The sequence below is a fragment of the Theropithecus gelada genome, chromosome 4 (assembly GCF_003255815.1).
Source record: "Theropithecus gelada isolate Dixy chromosome 4, Tgel_1.0, whole genome shotgun sequence".
NCBI classification, from domain to species: domain Eukaryota; kingdom Metazoa; phylum Chordata; class Mammalia; order Primates; family Cercopithecidae; genus Theropithecus; species Theropithecus gelada.
In genome coordinates, this window is record NC_037671.1 from 154,773,996 (window position 1) to 154,788,774 (window position 14,779).

General features: G+C 35.6%; 1 protein-coding gene across 4 annotated transcripts in view; it reads left to right on the plus strand.

Annotated features, from left to right (window-relative positions):
* The window catches only part of L3MBTL3 (L3MBTL3, histone methyl-lysine binding protein), a 124,486-nt gene that overhangs the window by 64,808 nt on the left and 44,899 nt on the right, over nt 1-14,779 (plus strand). For all 4 annotated transcript variants that reach the window (XM_025382843.1, XM_025382844.1, XM_025382842.1 and 1 more), the window contains 4 exons: nt 330-415; nt 2,935-3,045; nt 9,485-9,599; nt 11,010-11,112. In XM_025382843.1, coding sequence (XP_025238628.1) covers nt 330-415; nt 2,935-3,045; nt 9,485-9,599; nt 11,010-11,112 — 415 coding nt within the window. The remainder of the gene's footprint in view (nt 1-329; nt 416-2,934; nt 3,046-9,484; nt 9,600-11,009; nt 11,113-14,779) is intronic.

The following is a 14,779-nucleotide window of genomic DNA, read 5'->3' on the forward strand; positions in this document are numbered from 1 at the left end:
GTTGCCTTTATTACATATGTCAGATTTTTCTAGATTCATAGAAACAAAATTGCTAAAGGGTATTTGTGTGTCTGTCTTGTAAGACTATCCGCATCTGAAAATATAAATTATATATATCTATAAAATTTTCATTTTAAAAGTAATAGAAAAATGATCAAGACGAAAACAGTTTCATTATTACTAATAGCTGTGAATGTGTGAGTAAAGTTGTCAGGTATATATGAACATAATTTTCTAGATTATAATATTTTATACTTTTTGTTGGACAATTTGTTGTTCTTGCTGTCATTTTGGTTAAACCTCATAGGATTTACATTTTTCTTTCATAGGTTATCCAAATGTGAAACATTTTTCTTGGGATAAATACTTAGAAGAAACCAATTCTTTACCTGCTCCTGCAAGAGCTTTCAAAGTGGTAAGATGATACATTTTATACTATTTGATTAATTTGTGTGGATGAGATCATTTATTTATTGAAATTTAAGAACAGAACAAGTGGTATTAGTAAACCAGAACAGGAATGAGAAAAAAATAGAGCACCAAATAAGATGTTTTTGAATTTTTACAGTTTGTAAAGTCAAAATTGTTACTGGGATTTTTGTTGTTGTCATCCAAAAAAATGCTTTGATTTTGGACTTTAAAGTCTCCTTGGAAAATAATTCTACTTGATACTATGTGGGGCCAGTTATAGCAATCTTGTCTTTTTAGCTAGATATTCTAAAAGACCAGAACAGAACATGAAAATATTTTCCAATAAAAAACCATTTGATAATTTATTTGGATTTGTTTATGGCAAGCTGAGATGCTGTTTTTTTTTTTTTATTTTATTGCTATAGATCAGCATGTTTAATTACCAAAATGCAAGATCATCCGCTTTTATTACAGTATCTTTCTAACCCAGGGTCATTGCTTCTTGCATATAAAGTATTAAGATTCAAATGAACCTCATTTTTATGCAAGGAAGGAATAAGAAGTGAAACATATTTCTTATTTTTTCATCTCAAGTAGCTTGCTTTATAATTTATATTTCTCATGAATTTAATGGAAGAGAAAAATATATCAAATATTTATTTTTTAAAATGTGTCATGATTAGCTTATGGTAAATAATTTTCTTTAGTGATCCTTTTATGTATAAATTGCTAGGATTTTTAATGTTAGAATTAATTATTAGGTATAGGTCCAAATTTAGAAGAAAGAACATAAAAAATTTTAAGAGCAAAACCATAAGGCATGAAGAGAAACTATATCAAAAAATGTGTGTAATTTCATCTGATAGCAAGTTGAAGATTTAAAAAAGAAAACTGTTTAGAGTTATGCCGTATTTATGAATTTTTATCCACGCTCCCTCCCCCCTTTAACTTTAAACTCTTGTCTAATGGGAAGCAGAGCTGCATTACACTTCACTTTAAATGAATACAATTACATTAGGATCAGCCTACATATCTAGTGTCACAACAGAGAGAAAACAGATTTCTCTAGTTTGGTCTTTTGGTGTCTTGCATTGACTGCTCTGTGATATTTACATAACATACTTAATTTTGATGGCAACCCTTTTTTTGTTGTTTGCTTGAGTCAGAGTCTTGCTGTGTTGCCCAGGCTGGAGTGCAGTGCCACAATCTCATCTCATCTCACTGCAACCTCCACCTCCCGGGCTAAAGTGATCTTCCCACCTCAGCTTCCTGAGTAGTTGGGGCTACAGGCATATGCCACCATGCTGGGCTAATTTTTGTATTTTTCGTAGAGAAGAGGTTTTGCTGTGTTTCCTGGGCTTGTCTCAAACTCCTGAGCTCAAGCAATCCACCCACCTCGGCCTCCCAAAGTGCTGGATTACAGGCATGAGCCACTGCATCCTGCCCAGCAACACTTATACCCACTTTACAGAAGAGAGACCTGCAGCTCAGAAAATTAACTGATTTGCCTAACGTCATGTCAGACAATCACCTTATCTTCCACAGTCTGTGACTTTTTCAGAGGCTTATAAGTTTCTGCTGAGTACTGAGGCGTAGGTAGCTGTCGATTCCCCCAACCCATTCCCGGTTCTGTCCTTTACGTTTGATTGCTAATTTTCTGTTTTAAAGATATCTTCTGCTTTTTGCCCCCATTACCACTTCTAATTTTGGTGTCTCATCTCAACCACTTTAATGTTCTTCCTTTCTCTTTTTAAAGACAAATTTTATGCTTGTAGATTTTTGCCAGTACACCTCCAACTAATAAGAAAAATGTCTTGTCTTCCCTCTGAGTAATCAAATAACTACAGTATTTTGAATTTTACTTTGCTATTTCCCTTGCTCATGCATCTGTGTTGGAAGTTTTTGACAGACAGGGTGAAGTTCAGAGCTACTCTGGGAAGTTGAGAGTTTGAAAGGCTGGTTCTCTTATTTTCTTTCTTTATTTCAAAAATGACAGCAAGTTCTAACCATTTAAAATTTTTCTGTCTTCTTTTATGACATCATTCTCTAAATAGCTCAGCTATTTCTTTTTTTAATTTTTATTTTTTGAGACAGTCTCCCTCTGTTGCCCAGGCTGGAATGCAGTGGCACAGTCTCGGCTCACTGTAACCTCTACCTCCTGGGCTAAAGCAATTCTTGTGCCTCAGCTTCCCAAGTAGCTGGGATTACAGGCATGAACCACTGTGCCCGGCCAGCTTTTTCTTAGACAGGTGCATGCCACCATGTCTGGCTACTTTTTGTATTTTTAGTAGAGACAGGGTTCAGCCATGTTGGCCAGGCTGGTCTCAAACTCCTGGCCTCAAGTGATCCACCCGCCTCAGCCTTCCAAAGTGCTGGGATTGCAGGCATGAACCACTGCGCCCGGCCAGCTTTTTCTTCTTCTTCTTCTTCTTCTTCTTCTTCTTCTTCTTCTTCTCCTTTGTAACATCAAGTTTACCTTCTCTTCCTCTTTATCTCACTGTGTAAAATTTTTTGTTACGGCAGAAACCTCCTCACGGATTCCAGAAAAAAATGAAGCTTGAGGTCGTAGACAAAAGGAACCCCATGTTTATTAGAGTAGCAACTGTGGCAGACACAGATGATCACCGAGTAAAAGTAAGTGTTCTGTATGGTGGATTGGCTTTGTCTTTCATTATAGACGTTTTGGATAAAAACTTTGGTAGATACTTAAACTTGTGAAGTCCTGTAATTAGCAAAATCATAGGAATATGCAAAATAATTGGCTGTGCATCTTTGTAAATCAGCATTCTTCCAGGTTTGTCCTTTAATCTGTGTAAAACAATTTATCGTTAATTATGAATGACTCAATATTTTGAGTATGTATTGGGAGAAAGAAAGTAGATACCACACATTAAAGTAGTATTATATTCAGAAGAAAAGATATATCGTTCTCTGATAGTATGCCCTTTTTTAAAAAAAATTAAAGATTAATGTTTTTGTGGGGTAGATTAGTAGTAGTCTTTTCAGAGGAACATCCTGTCTCTTAATATAGGCCAAGTAAAGGTAAATAATTTCATGAATAAAATCAGATTTTAATTAGAGTAATAAAAGTCAGATGCCTCTTAGAAAATAAGCAAATGTTTAGGGAGATGGGATCAGCTTGTTATGTCCAGCCATGATAAAGTGAAGTGGACTTCAGGAAAGGAGCCGGAAGAACTCATCTCTGTTTCTGACTTAAGCATTAACTTCACCCTCAAACTGGAACAATGCCTGTTCTACTTACTTCATACAATTGTTTGGAATTCCTATTAGGAATAATAATGGTTACAACAGCAAGACTTTAAATGTACATGATGTTTTACAGGGTAACTCTGTTCTCATGTTATTCAACATTTGTGGGAAGTGTACATTGTTACTACTTTTATTGATGAGGCAGAGGCTCAGAAAGGTTAAATGAGTTGTTAATTACTGGCAGTGGCAGAATGACATCTCAGTTCTAAGCTCTAGGAGTCTAAGTTTATGCTCTTTTTAAAAAAATTACATTCTCAACTGTCTCATTATAATAAGATAGTATATAAGAAAATAAATTATAAAATAACATGAAAAACTACACAAATGTGGTGTTTCTATAGAATAGAAATTTTAACATTTAATTCACTGTTAAGATTATAGAATCATGTAGCATTTTAGAAAATTTTATAAATGCAAGACCTGTGCTTACCATTTTTTCAAGTACATTTTCTTACTATATTTGGTAGTAAAGTAAGTCATAAAGCAATCAGTATTTTAGAACTAGAAGTATTTTTTAAAATAAAATCTAGACTAGTAATCAAATACATTTACAATTAAGCACAATATTACTTTTATAAATCAGATTGCTCAGAATTGAAAAAAATATATTGGTTTGAGTGCATGAAAATTTAATTATCACATATGGCTGGTGGGAATATAAAATGTCTCAGCCTTTCCAAAGAGCAGTTTGGCAATAGGTTAACAAAATCGTAGAATGTTGTTTATCCTCTCATTTAAGAATGTTAAGGGAATAGCCAAAAGGAATATGCAAAAATGAAAACTCCCAGGAAAATATATCAGTGCTGTTTATAGTACTTAACATTGGAAGCAACCGCAGTAGCTGATGGGTAAAATGTATTACTCTATATCTACATGATGGTAAAATTAAATACTTTCAAAGACTATTTAATATCAGCAATTGAAAAATTCAGGTTTACATTATGTTTTGGTATCTGCTATTGTTTATTTTTACAAGAATACATATATAAGCAATTCTGGAAAGAATCCTACCAAAGTAATGACAGTGCTTCTTTCAGGGTGCTGAAACTATAAATGATTAGGTTTTTTAATCGTTTAGTTTCCAGAATGTAGATTACTTTTATAATTAAAAACGTAGATCAACTCTCTTACACATGAGAAATTTTTGGCCCAGAGAGGTCAAGTACGCTAAAGTGGGTAGTTCAGTTAGTTAACAGGAAAAGTGTAGACTAGATTCCACCTCTTACTTCTAGCTGGATTCTCTAATACAACATCCTGGTCAGTCTTTAACACCCCAGAAATAGCTGGCTGTGAGGGCTACAGTTGACAGTTATCTTTTGGTGATTACTGGAATTAATTTCATAGCTGAAGATGAACCACGGAACAAACATCTTTGTATTTACGAGGTCTTTAAAAGGCCTGTATACAGGGGTCAGTGACTAAGTTTCAGAAATCATCAGAAGCTTCTGAGAATATAAAAAGCTTGCAAGAGTAGGAGTTTATTTAATAAATGGGAGATTAAACAGCAGGAAAGCTCATCTTTTTCAAGAAGGAAGAAGAGGAAAATGTAGACCAAGTTATTAGTGTAGCTTAATATTTTAAGTTTTTCAGTGATAAAATCAACTCTTGAGTAAAATCATCTTTTAAGATTACATATTTCACACCTTGAGCTATTATAGTAAAACATTTAAAATTGTTCTATATTTGATCAGATGCCATTGAGGAAAAATGGCCCAGAATGGTTTTGCTCTCATTTATGTTTTTAGTAACAGAAGATTATTCCTGCCTCATTCCTTCCCACTCCCCAACCTGGCTCCCCGGAAGCAAAAACGGTCGGCTCTTTTAGCTCTTGCTTAGGACCTTTTTATCTGTCATTTTCTAAAAATATTACCTATGTTCTACTCTTTCTCAGCTCATCAACTTTACATATGGTGTATTTTCTTCATGTTGTGGTAATTCGAGATTTAGATCTTGCTATTCTTCCCTTCCCCTTACCTTTTCAGCAGTTATTTTACATAGTTTGGTTCTCATTCACTGTTGAGCAAAGTAATTTTTTCCTTGTGACTGTTTTTCTGGGAGTCAGTAATTTGTTCATAATTTAGTTTTTTTGTCTTCTTAAATTTTTACAAGTGTGACAGTGGATCTCACATGCCTTTGAGTCAAAAGCTCAGTGTATTTTCAATACTCTATCTTTTTATTATTATTATTATACTTTAAGTTCTAGGGTACATGTATACAGTGTGCAGGTTTGATACATAGGTATACATGTGCCATGCTGGCACCCAATAACTCGTCATTTACATTAGGTATTTCTCCTAATGCTCTCCCTCCCCCTGCCCCCCCCACCCCACGACAGACCCCAGTGTGTGATGTTCCCCGCCCTGTGTCTAAGTGTTCTCATTGTTCAGTTCCCACCTATGAGTGAGAACATGCAGTTTTGGTTTTCTGTTCTTGAGATAGTTTGCTGAGAATTATGGTTTCCAGCTTCATCCATGCCCCTGCAAAGGACATGAACTCATCCTTTTTTATGGATGCATAATATTCCATGGTATATATGTGCCACATTTTCTTAATCCAGTCTATCATTGACGGACATTTGGGTTGGTTCCAAGTCTCAGCTATTGTGAATAGTGCCACAGTAAACATACATGTGCATGTGTCTTTATAGTAGCATGATTCATACTCCTTTGGGTGTATATCCAGTAATGGGATGGCTGGGTCAAATGGTATTTCTAGTTCTAGATCCTTGAGGAATTGCCACAGTGTCTTCCACAATAGTTGAACTAATTTACATTCCCACCAACAGTGTAAAAGCGTTCCTATTTCTCCACATCCTCTCCAGCATCTGTTGTTTGCTGACTTTTTACTGATCGCCATTCTAGCTGGTGTGAGATGGTATCTCATTGTGGTTTTGATTTGCATTTCTCTGATGACCAGTGATGATGAGCATTTTTCACAGCAAAAGAAACTACCATCAGAGTGAACACGTAACCTACAGAATGGGAGAAAATTTTTACATCAATACTCTTTTTTTTTTCTCTAATTCCTTCTCATAGTCAGCAGCCACCTATTCCACTCTGGGTGGAAATACTCTAAGCCTGGTACAAAGCTTTCATCCTGACACTTCTCTTTACTGACAGACTAGGTTGTGTTTCATTTTCCTGGATCACATACTTTGTTTTTCTTGAGTTATCCTCTTATCTTGCTGACACACATCTTTTCATATCTTCTGTGGGATTTTGATTCTAGGATTAGTTTATTTCTAAGCTTAAGAAAGTAGATTCATTGCGAAGAACATTATTTGAAGCACATATATATACTTTTACTAACTATGTTCTATTTCGTTATATGAATATACCATAATTTATTAATCAGTCTCCTGATGGTGGGCACTGTGGTAACTTCTAGTTGTTTTCTAATACAAACAATGAGTTACTGAGATTATCAAGTCAAAATTAATGTCGTTTAAGTGCTCAGCTGTTATTGCCCAGTAGCTTTCCAGAAATATCTCAGCAGTTAGCACTCCTGTCAGTGGTCTATGAGAACACCCATTTATTCTCATTCTTAATCAGCTGTAGAAATGACCAAAATGTGAACATTTTTGACAGGCCAATAGGAGAAGAATTGCATCTTGTGATTTTAATTTGTAGTTTTTTAATTATAAGTGAAAGTGGTTGTCTTTCTTCTTCTTTTTTTTTGAGACAAGGTCTCACTCTGTCACCTAGGCTGGAGTGCAGTGGTATGGCCTTGGCTCACTGTAGCCTCAGCCTGCTAGGCTCAGGTGATCTTCCCACCTCAGCTTACTGAGTAGCTGGGACTACACTTAGCTTTTTCTTTTCTTTTCTTTTCTCTTCTTTTTTTTTTTTTGGGAGAGATGGGGTTTGCCAAATTGCCCAGGCTGATCTCGATCTCCTGGGATCAAGTGATCCTCCCTCCTTGGCCTCCCAAAGTGCTGGGATTATAGGCATGAACCACTGAGCCTGGCCTCAAATTTATTGTCTTTTCATATCTTTACTAAGCATTTATATTTATGTTTCAGATAATGAGCTATTTGTATCCATTTTTCATCTTTCCATTGGGTTTTTCATCTTTTTGTGCTGTTACATCATATTTTTATAAATTGAGGAACAGAGTTCTTAACACAGGTGTTGCAAATGCATTTTGGGGAGTTTCTTGTGGGTCTTTCATTTTAGTTTATAATACTTGCCATTCTGAAGCTTTAAATTTTCATGTAATCAAATTGATCAGTCTTTTACTGCTTTTGAGTTTGGTGTTTTGCTTACAAAGGCTGACCCACTCTGTGATTACAAATAAGTTCATTCACACATTCTTCTCAAATGTTTATTGTTCAGTTTTTAGTGTTTTGACTTTTTTATACATCTGGCATCTGTTGTCTTGTAAAGAATGAGAGGTTCGTAGGCTTTAAAAAAGAAATCTAACTGGCAGACTTGTTTTGTTAATACTCTGTGATCAGTGGATATAACTAGCAAACTTGATTTAAAAATAAAATATCTAAAGCATTTCAGTATATCCCTTCTTCCTAAAAGGTAAAAAATGTATAATAACCTAAAAGAAACATAATCGATTCCTAGTGACCATCACTAGAAGACTAACTGCCCTTTCACCCAATATAAAGCAGTGACTGCTTTATAATAAGACATATCTTTTCACACTCACTAAGATACGGAAGGAACCTAAGTATCCATCAGTTGAAGGAATGGATAAAGAGATGTGGTATATATACACAATGGATATTATTCAGCCATAAAAAAGAATGAAATACTGTCATTTGCAGTAACATGGGTGAACCTGGAGGACATTATGTTAAATGAAATAAGCCAGGCACAGAAAGACAAATATTGCATGTTCTCACTCATGTGTGGGAGCTAAAAATAATTGAACTCATGAGGACAAGAGAGTACAATAAGGGTTGCCAGAGGCTGAAAAGCATAGCAGGGAGCAGGACATAAAGTGGGGGTGGTTAACGGGCACAAAAATACAGTTAGATAGAATGAGTAAGATCTAGTATCTGGTAGCATATTAGGGTGACTACAGTTATCAATAATTTATATATTTTCAAGTAGTAGAACTGGAATATTCATAAAACAAAGAAATGACAAAAGCTTGAGGTGATGGATACCCCAGTTACCCTGATTTGATCATTATACATTATATGCCTATATCAAAATGTCACATGTACTTCATAAATATATACCCATAATAATTTAAAATAAAACAATAATAGAACACATATTTGAGAAAAACTAATTATTCGCAAGGAAAAAAAATGATGTCTAAAAACACCCTGGGTGGAGGGATATTTTGTAAATTGAATGTGTGTTTAGCAGTGATTGAATTTTTTTTTTAAGTCTTTTTCAACACAAATCCAGAAGGCTTGACATTTACTTGAAACGTCCTCCTTTCCTCTCCTTCCTCTCCACTTTCCCCTCTCATCTTCCCTCCTTCCCTTACCCGAATTTTTAACTCCTTCTGCATTTTTATTGGGTGCTTGATGTTGATCATATGAAGATGTTGTAACAGTTCCTGTTCTCATGTTGCTCATGGTGTTGAGAAATACACATAATATGTCTGTAGAACTATTGGCAGAGCATTTATGACTGGTTATATAATACATTGAAGGTGATTCAAAGATGTCTTTTTTTTTCACATTATGAGTGAAGTATTTTGAATAATTGAACTGATTTATTGGGTTTTAAATCCTACTATATATGTTAAAATGAAAATGGTTATGCTGTGGGCAGAACTTTGATTACAGGAATTTTTGTGACTTAATCTGTACTGTTAATGTCCTTGTGTCATCCAGGTTCACTTTGATGGCTGGAATAATTGCTATGATTACTGGATAGATGCGGATTCTCCTGATATTCACCCTGTAGGCTGGTGTTCAAAAACAGGACATCCCCTTCAGCCTCCTTTGAGTAAGAGACACAAATAGCTTGTATAAATGTTTCCATTTCCATAAGTAACATTCTTAAGATTTCATCCTTAGCCCTTCTCTTTCTCTTCCTCTCTCTACTGATGTTTCTTCTCTATGTAATCCTTTCCTTTTACTACATTTTAATTACCATAGTCACAGAAATATAAATAAAAAAAAATGCCTGAAAAAGTAAAGCGTGTATAGACATTCTGTTTTATTTAGAAGTAAATATCACCTCTTAAAATTCATGTTAAATTTTCGGAAGACAATTTGTGAGACTTTCAAAATTTATTGTTTCAATATTAGCGTTCTGATAGTAATTTTATATGATAGCTTTGGTAAATGTTAACATTGGGAGAAACTGGGCAAAGTGCAAAAGAGATCTCTTTCTGTATTATTATTTACAACTGCTTGTGAATCTATAATTATCTTAATACAAATCTCAGTTAAATTCAAATTTTAGAAAAGATACATGGAGAACTTAACATACCACGACCTTAATTTTGGAGGAAAATGTATACATTATAGAAAAAAATATGTAGGAAATACAATAAATTATTATCAAGTTTTTAAAAAATTTAGTGTACTTCCTGTATCCAGTGACGTCACTTCTGGATGCTACATACAACCTGCATAAGGGCACATGTACGTGGCATTCAGTGTAGCATGTTTAGAATAACAAAGCTTGGGGAAAAATATTAGTTAAATAAATTGTGGTGCACTGTGCTGTAGAAACTATGCAGTAGTCACAAAGAATGTTAGTATTGCAACAGAAAAATTTGTAAGACAAGAAGTTAAAAACCAAAGAAGGATATTGGGCCTTTATGTGGCAAAATAAAACATCTATGTTATGCCTTTTATGTGGCAAAGTCAAACAAAACCGAATGTGTCTGAATGCTTAGAACAATTTCCAGGAGAGCCCACACTAACCTCAGTGGTCAGAATGAGGGAGGGTCTCTGCAATGTAGAAGGAAGAGCATGGAGGGATCTGGAACTGTCATTCTGGATTCTTTTGTAGCACTTGAAGTGTTCACGGTATGTGAGTAGTCATGCTTTAATTGTGTTATTTACTTAATAAAAGGTGTTTGACTCTTCTTGTTAATTCATATTTAGATGTCTTTGGACTTTATGGTGTTTTGAAAGATTGTTAGATCAGAGTTTACCATTTCGTTGTTGAAGAAAGATAACTAGTGTGAACAGTCATAAGGAAAAACCTTTAAACGTAGTGTCTTTTAAAATATTTTTCATTTTTATAGGATCTACTTTTTCTGTTTATATATGTTGTATGTTGATTCAAAAATTGGATTTTTAGGGAGTCTTTTTCTTCCTTATTCTGATCCCAGACATTTGACTCTTAACAGATTTTTGCTTAATATTTTGCCCCTTCTTTCTTTTCTTTGCTCTTTCATAGGCCCCCTAGAATTAATGGAAGCTTCAGAACACGGTGGATGCTCAACCCCGGGATGTAAAGGGATTGGCCATTTTAAGAGAGCAAGACATCTGGGCCCTCACAGGTATGTGGTAGCTGTCACTGACGTGGTCAAATATAGAGTACCTGTTCCATATACATGTATATATAATGAATTTCATGTATACTAAATTGATGTGAACTAATTTTAAATTCAGATCCATAAGAAATGTGGTTACCATGGTGATCATGTAAAAATGAAGGGAATATCTATAGTAAAATCTTCCTGGGAGAAAATGCATTCACGGTTTAAAATGGATTTACTCTAGCCTTTTGACTTTTCTTGGCAACCTGACTAGTTTTACAGATACTTAATTTCTGCAATAGTTATTTTGCATTGATCATTAATAATGAGAAGAACTGAGACTCTGTTGATATCATTTGGTAGAATATTATCTGATTCGGTGACTCAATAATTTGAATAATGAGAGCTGAGATTATTGTAGATTAGCAGCAAAGATCACAAAAGGCACAATATAAATAGTCAAACATGAGAGTGCATTGGTCCGAAACACATTTTTTAAATATTTTTATCTTATCCCTAAGTAACTTTAAAACGAAACCAAATTTATACATTTGAAATGTGATGTATTTGGTGATTTGGGGATCTTTGTAGAGAGTTAAAAATATTACTGAAGTACAGCTACTTTGGAGGCTGAGGTGGAAGGATCACTTGAGTCCAGGAGTTCGAGGTCAGTCTGGACAACATAGCAAGATCCTGTCTCTTAAAAAAAAAAATTACTGAAATACTAAGAAATTCCTGTCATTCAACTGGCATTTTTAAGGAATAAACGTATCACCTATTTAGGTATATTTTAAAATAATAATTTGTCGGTAAAATGTTCTGACTACTTAGTAATTGGATTGCCCAGTAAGAAAAATGATTCCTTGTTTATCTAGTTTGTACAGGTTGTGAATCTAGGTCTTTAAAAATTTTGAAGATTACTGTACCTGTTCCTCCAAACGTTAATAGGAATTGCAAAATTGGTGTGATTATTTTCATCTGGATATAGTTTTCCCTTTTTTTCATCTCTGCGACCTTCAATGCTTCTTAGCTTCCTTTTTCAACATTCTCCTTTCTGTTTTATGAGGTTCAGTATGTTCCAGAGTGAGAAGTCTGAGCATAGACAGGATGATGATTCCATTTGCAAATCCTTTTTGTTGCTTGTCTGACTGCAAACCAAAAGTTATATGATACATCTTAGAAGTTATTAAATATTGCCTAGTGAAGGCAGCTGGATTTTCAGCTATTATGTAAATCTAGATGCCCGAAATAATTCATGAACATACTAAATTTCCAATATTATTTTAGTTGTTTTGTGTTGCTATAACAGAATACCGTAGACTGGGTAATTTGTAAAGAAAAGAAATTTATTTCTCACTTTCTGGAGGCTGGGAAGTCTGAGATCCAGGGGCCAGCATATGGCGACGGGCTTTCTTACTGCAGAAGGTAGAGGGCAAGAGATCATGTGTGAGAGAGCCAGAGAGGGCCAAACCTGCTTTTATAACAACCGCTCCCATGATAACGAACCCACTTCTGCGATAATGTCATTTATTCATCCAGGAGGGCAGAGCCTGATCACCTTAGTATTGTCACAGTGGCAGTCAGATTTCAACATGAGTTTTGGAGGAGGTATTCAAACTGCAGCAATATGTTTAGAAACTCATTCAGTAAATATTTTCGAGCAGCATTTTTTTCAACAAGAACTAAGATTTATTGAGCATTTATTTATTCTGTGCCGGATATTGCTTTAATTGCTTTACATATCTTGGATACTCTTCATAACAGCCCTATGATGTAAGAACTGGTTTTCCCCCCACATTTTGGTGAGGCCACCGGAGGTACTGGGGAGGTTAGTAACTGGCCTTACTTCACAGCTGCGGAGAAGGGAACCCAGTGTTGCTTAGGGGTCTGTGCTCTGGACCACTCCTCTCTAATGGCCTCTCAAGACACTACTCCATAAATTAGTCACAGACCCAACCTTCAAAGAATTCACAGGCTGATGGAGCTATAAAAGCTGTACATAATTTAATTAAAACCTAACATAAAAAATAATATCAGAACTTTGGCACACATCCCTTTCTGCTGTACAAAGTGTTGGTTGGAGCAAAGAGAATTTGCTCAAGGTGTGTAGAAAAAAAACAAAGAAAATTTTTAAATGAGTCAATACTAACAATATGTTGTTGAGGTGCAATTTGAAGATTAAACAAAACTTTTTTTGGTCTTCTGGAAGGAAGACACACCTTACGGCAGTGTCCGTGGTCTCCTTAGGGCTGCTTTACGTTTGAGTGGAGAGGTTTGTCTTTCACAGCAAGGTCCATGGTGACGGTTGTGTCCCCTCCTTGATGGCCCAGCCATTCATCAGGACTGCCTTTCCCCAAGTGTGCAGGTGGACCTCTGAGGGTTCCTCTGCTGGGCCACACCCATTTCACCAAGTTTCAGTCGTTATATTTAGAGCATTTCTTCACAGATGCAGTGTTGTGCTTGTTAAGAGGATTAGTGGAAGACTTTATAGAGAAACGTGGTAAGGAACCCTTTCCAGTGGAATTGGAATCATAATAGAGAATGACTCATTTTCTTGGAAGGAGAGGCAGAAGTACACCTGATGGCTTAAAGGAAAGCATTGATTAAAAAAACCTGTATTCATTTTCTTGTCACATATAGAGAGCATAACTAGCAGATTTTGTGCCTTGGGCAGAGTTGTTGGTTGACTCAAGCCCTCTGGACCAAGGGATGCAATTCACAGAACTCTTGGAGGTCCCAGTTTCTGCCCAAGTGCTAACATCCCTTCTCAGTCTTTGAATTGGGTTTTCTTAGACTCCCTGACTATGCTGTCCTATTTACAACACTCAAAGCTCATTTTCTGGCAGGATATTAATCCTTAATTGGCACAGCCTGTTTTCCATTTCATTAGTAGACTTGTGGAGGAGCTTGCTGCATTATGGATATTCTTTGAAAGGTTCATTTCACTGGCTCTTATTTTTGTTCTTACTAAGAATGCTGTGTTTAGGAAAACATAATGAGAAAATTCTCTTTGGATTAATTTGCTGAGAAACTGCATATATCAAAACATGCACTCTGCGTAGATAACAAAGAAAGTTGCTCTTTTAGCAAAAATAACCAATTTAACGAACACATAAGCAAGAGACATTGTTTTGACTAGCATTTGTTGTTACCTTCTCTGAAGATTACAGTGTTTGAATTTGATCTAAGAAGTGTTAAAACAAAACATGTGTCTAAACAATGAAGCTTGATAATTTAACGTTTTTTAAAATGGTGAAATATAAATGATCAGTGAAAGGGTTGGATGTGGGTGTGGTTTTCTCATCTTTAGGGATATTCAGGAGCCAAATTGCTTAATTCCAACTCTCTAGCAAGGGAACATTAATACTGGTTGTGTCACAGTGTTTCCCTTTGTCACTTCATTTATTTGGCCTACCAAGAGAGAGGGTAAGGAATGGGAAGATGTTAAAGGAAATAAAGTTATATAAAAGTAGACATCCGGCTGGGCGCAGTGGCTCACGCCTGTGATCCCAGCACTTTGGGAGGCCGAGGCAGGTGGATCACCTGAGGTCAGGAGTTCGAGATCAACCTGACCAACATGGAGAAACTCATCTCTACTAAAAGTACAAAATTAGCCGGACATGGTGGCGGGCGCCTGTAATCCCAGCTACTCGGGAGGCTGAGGCAGGAGAATCGCTTGAACCCAGGA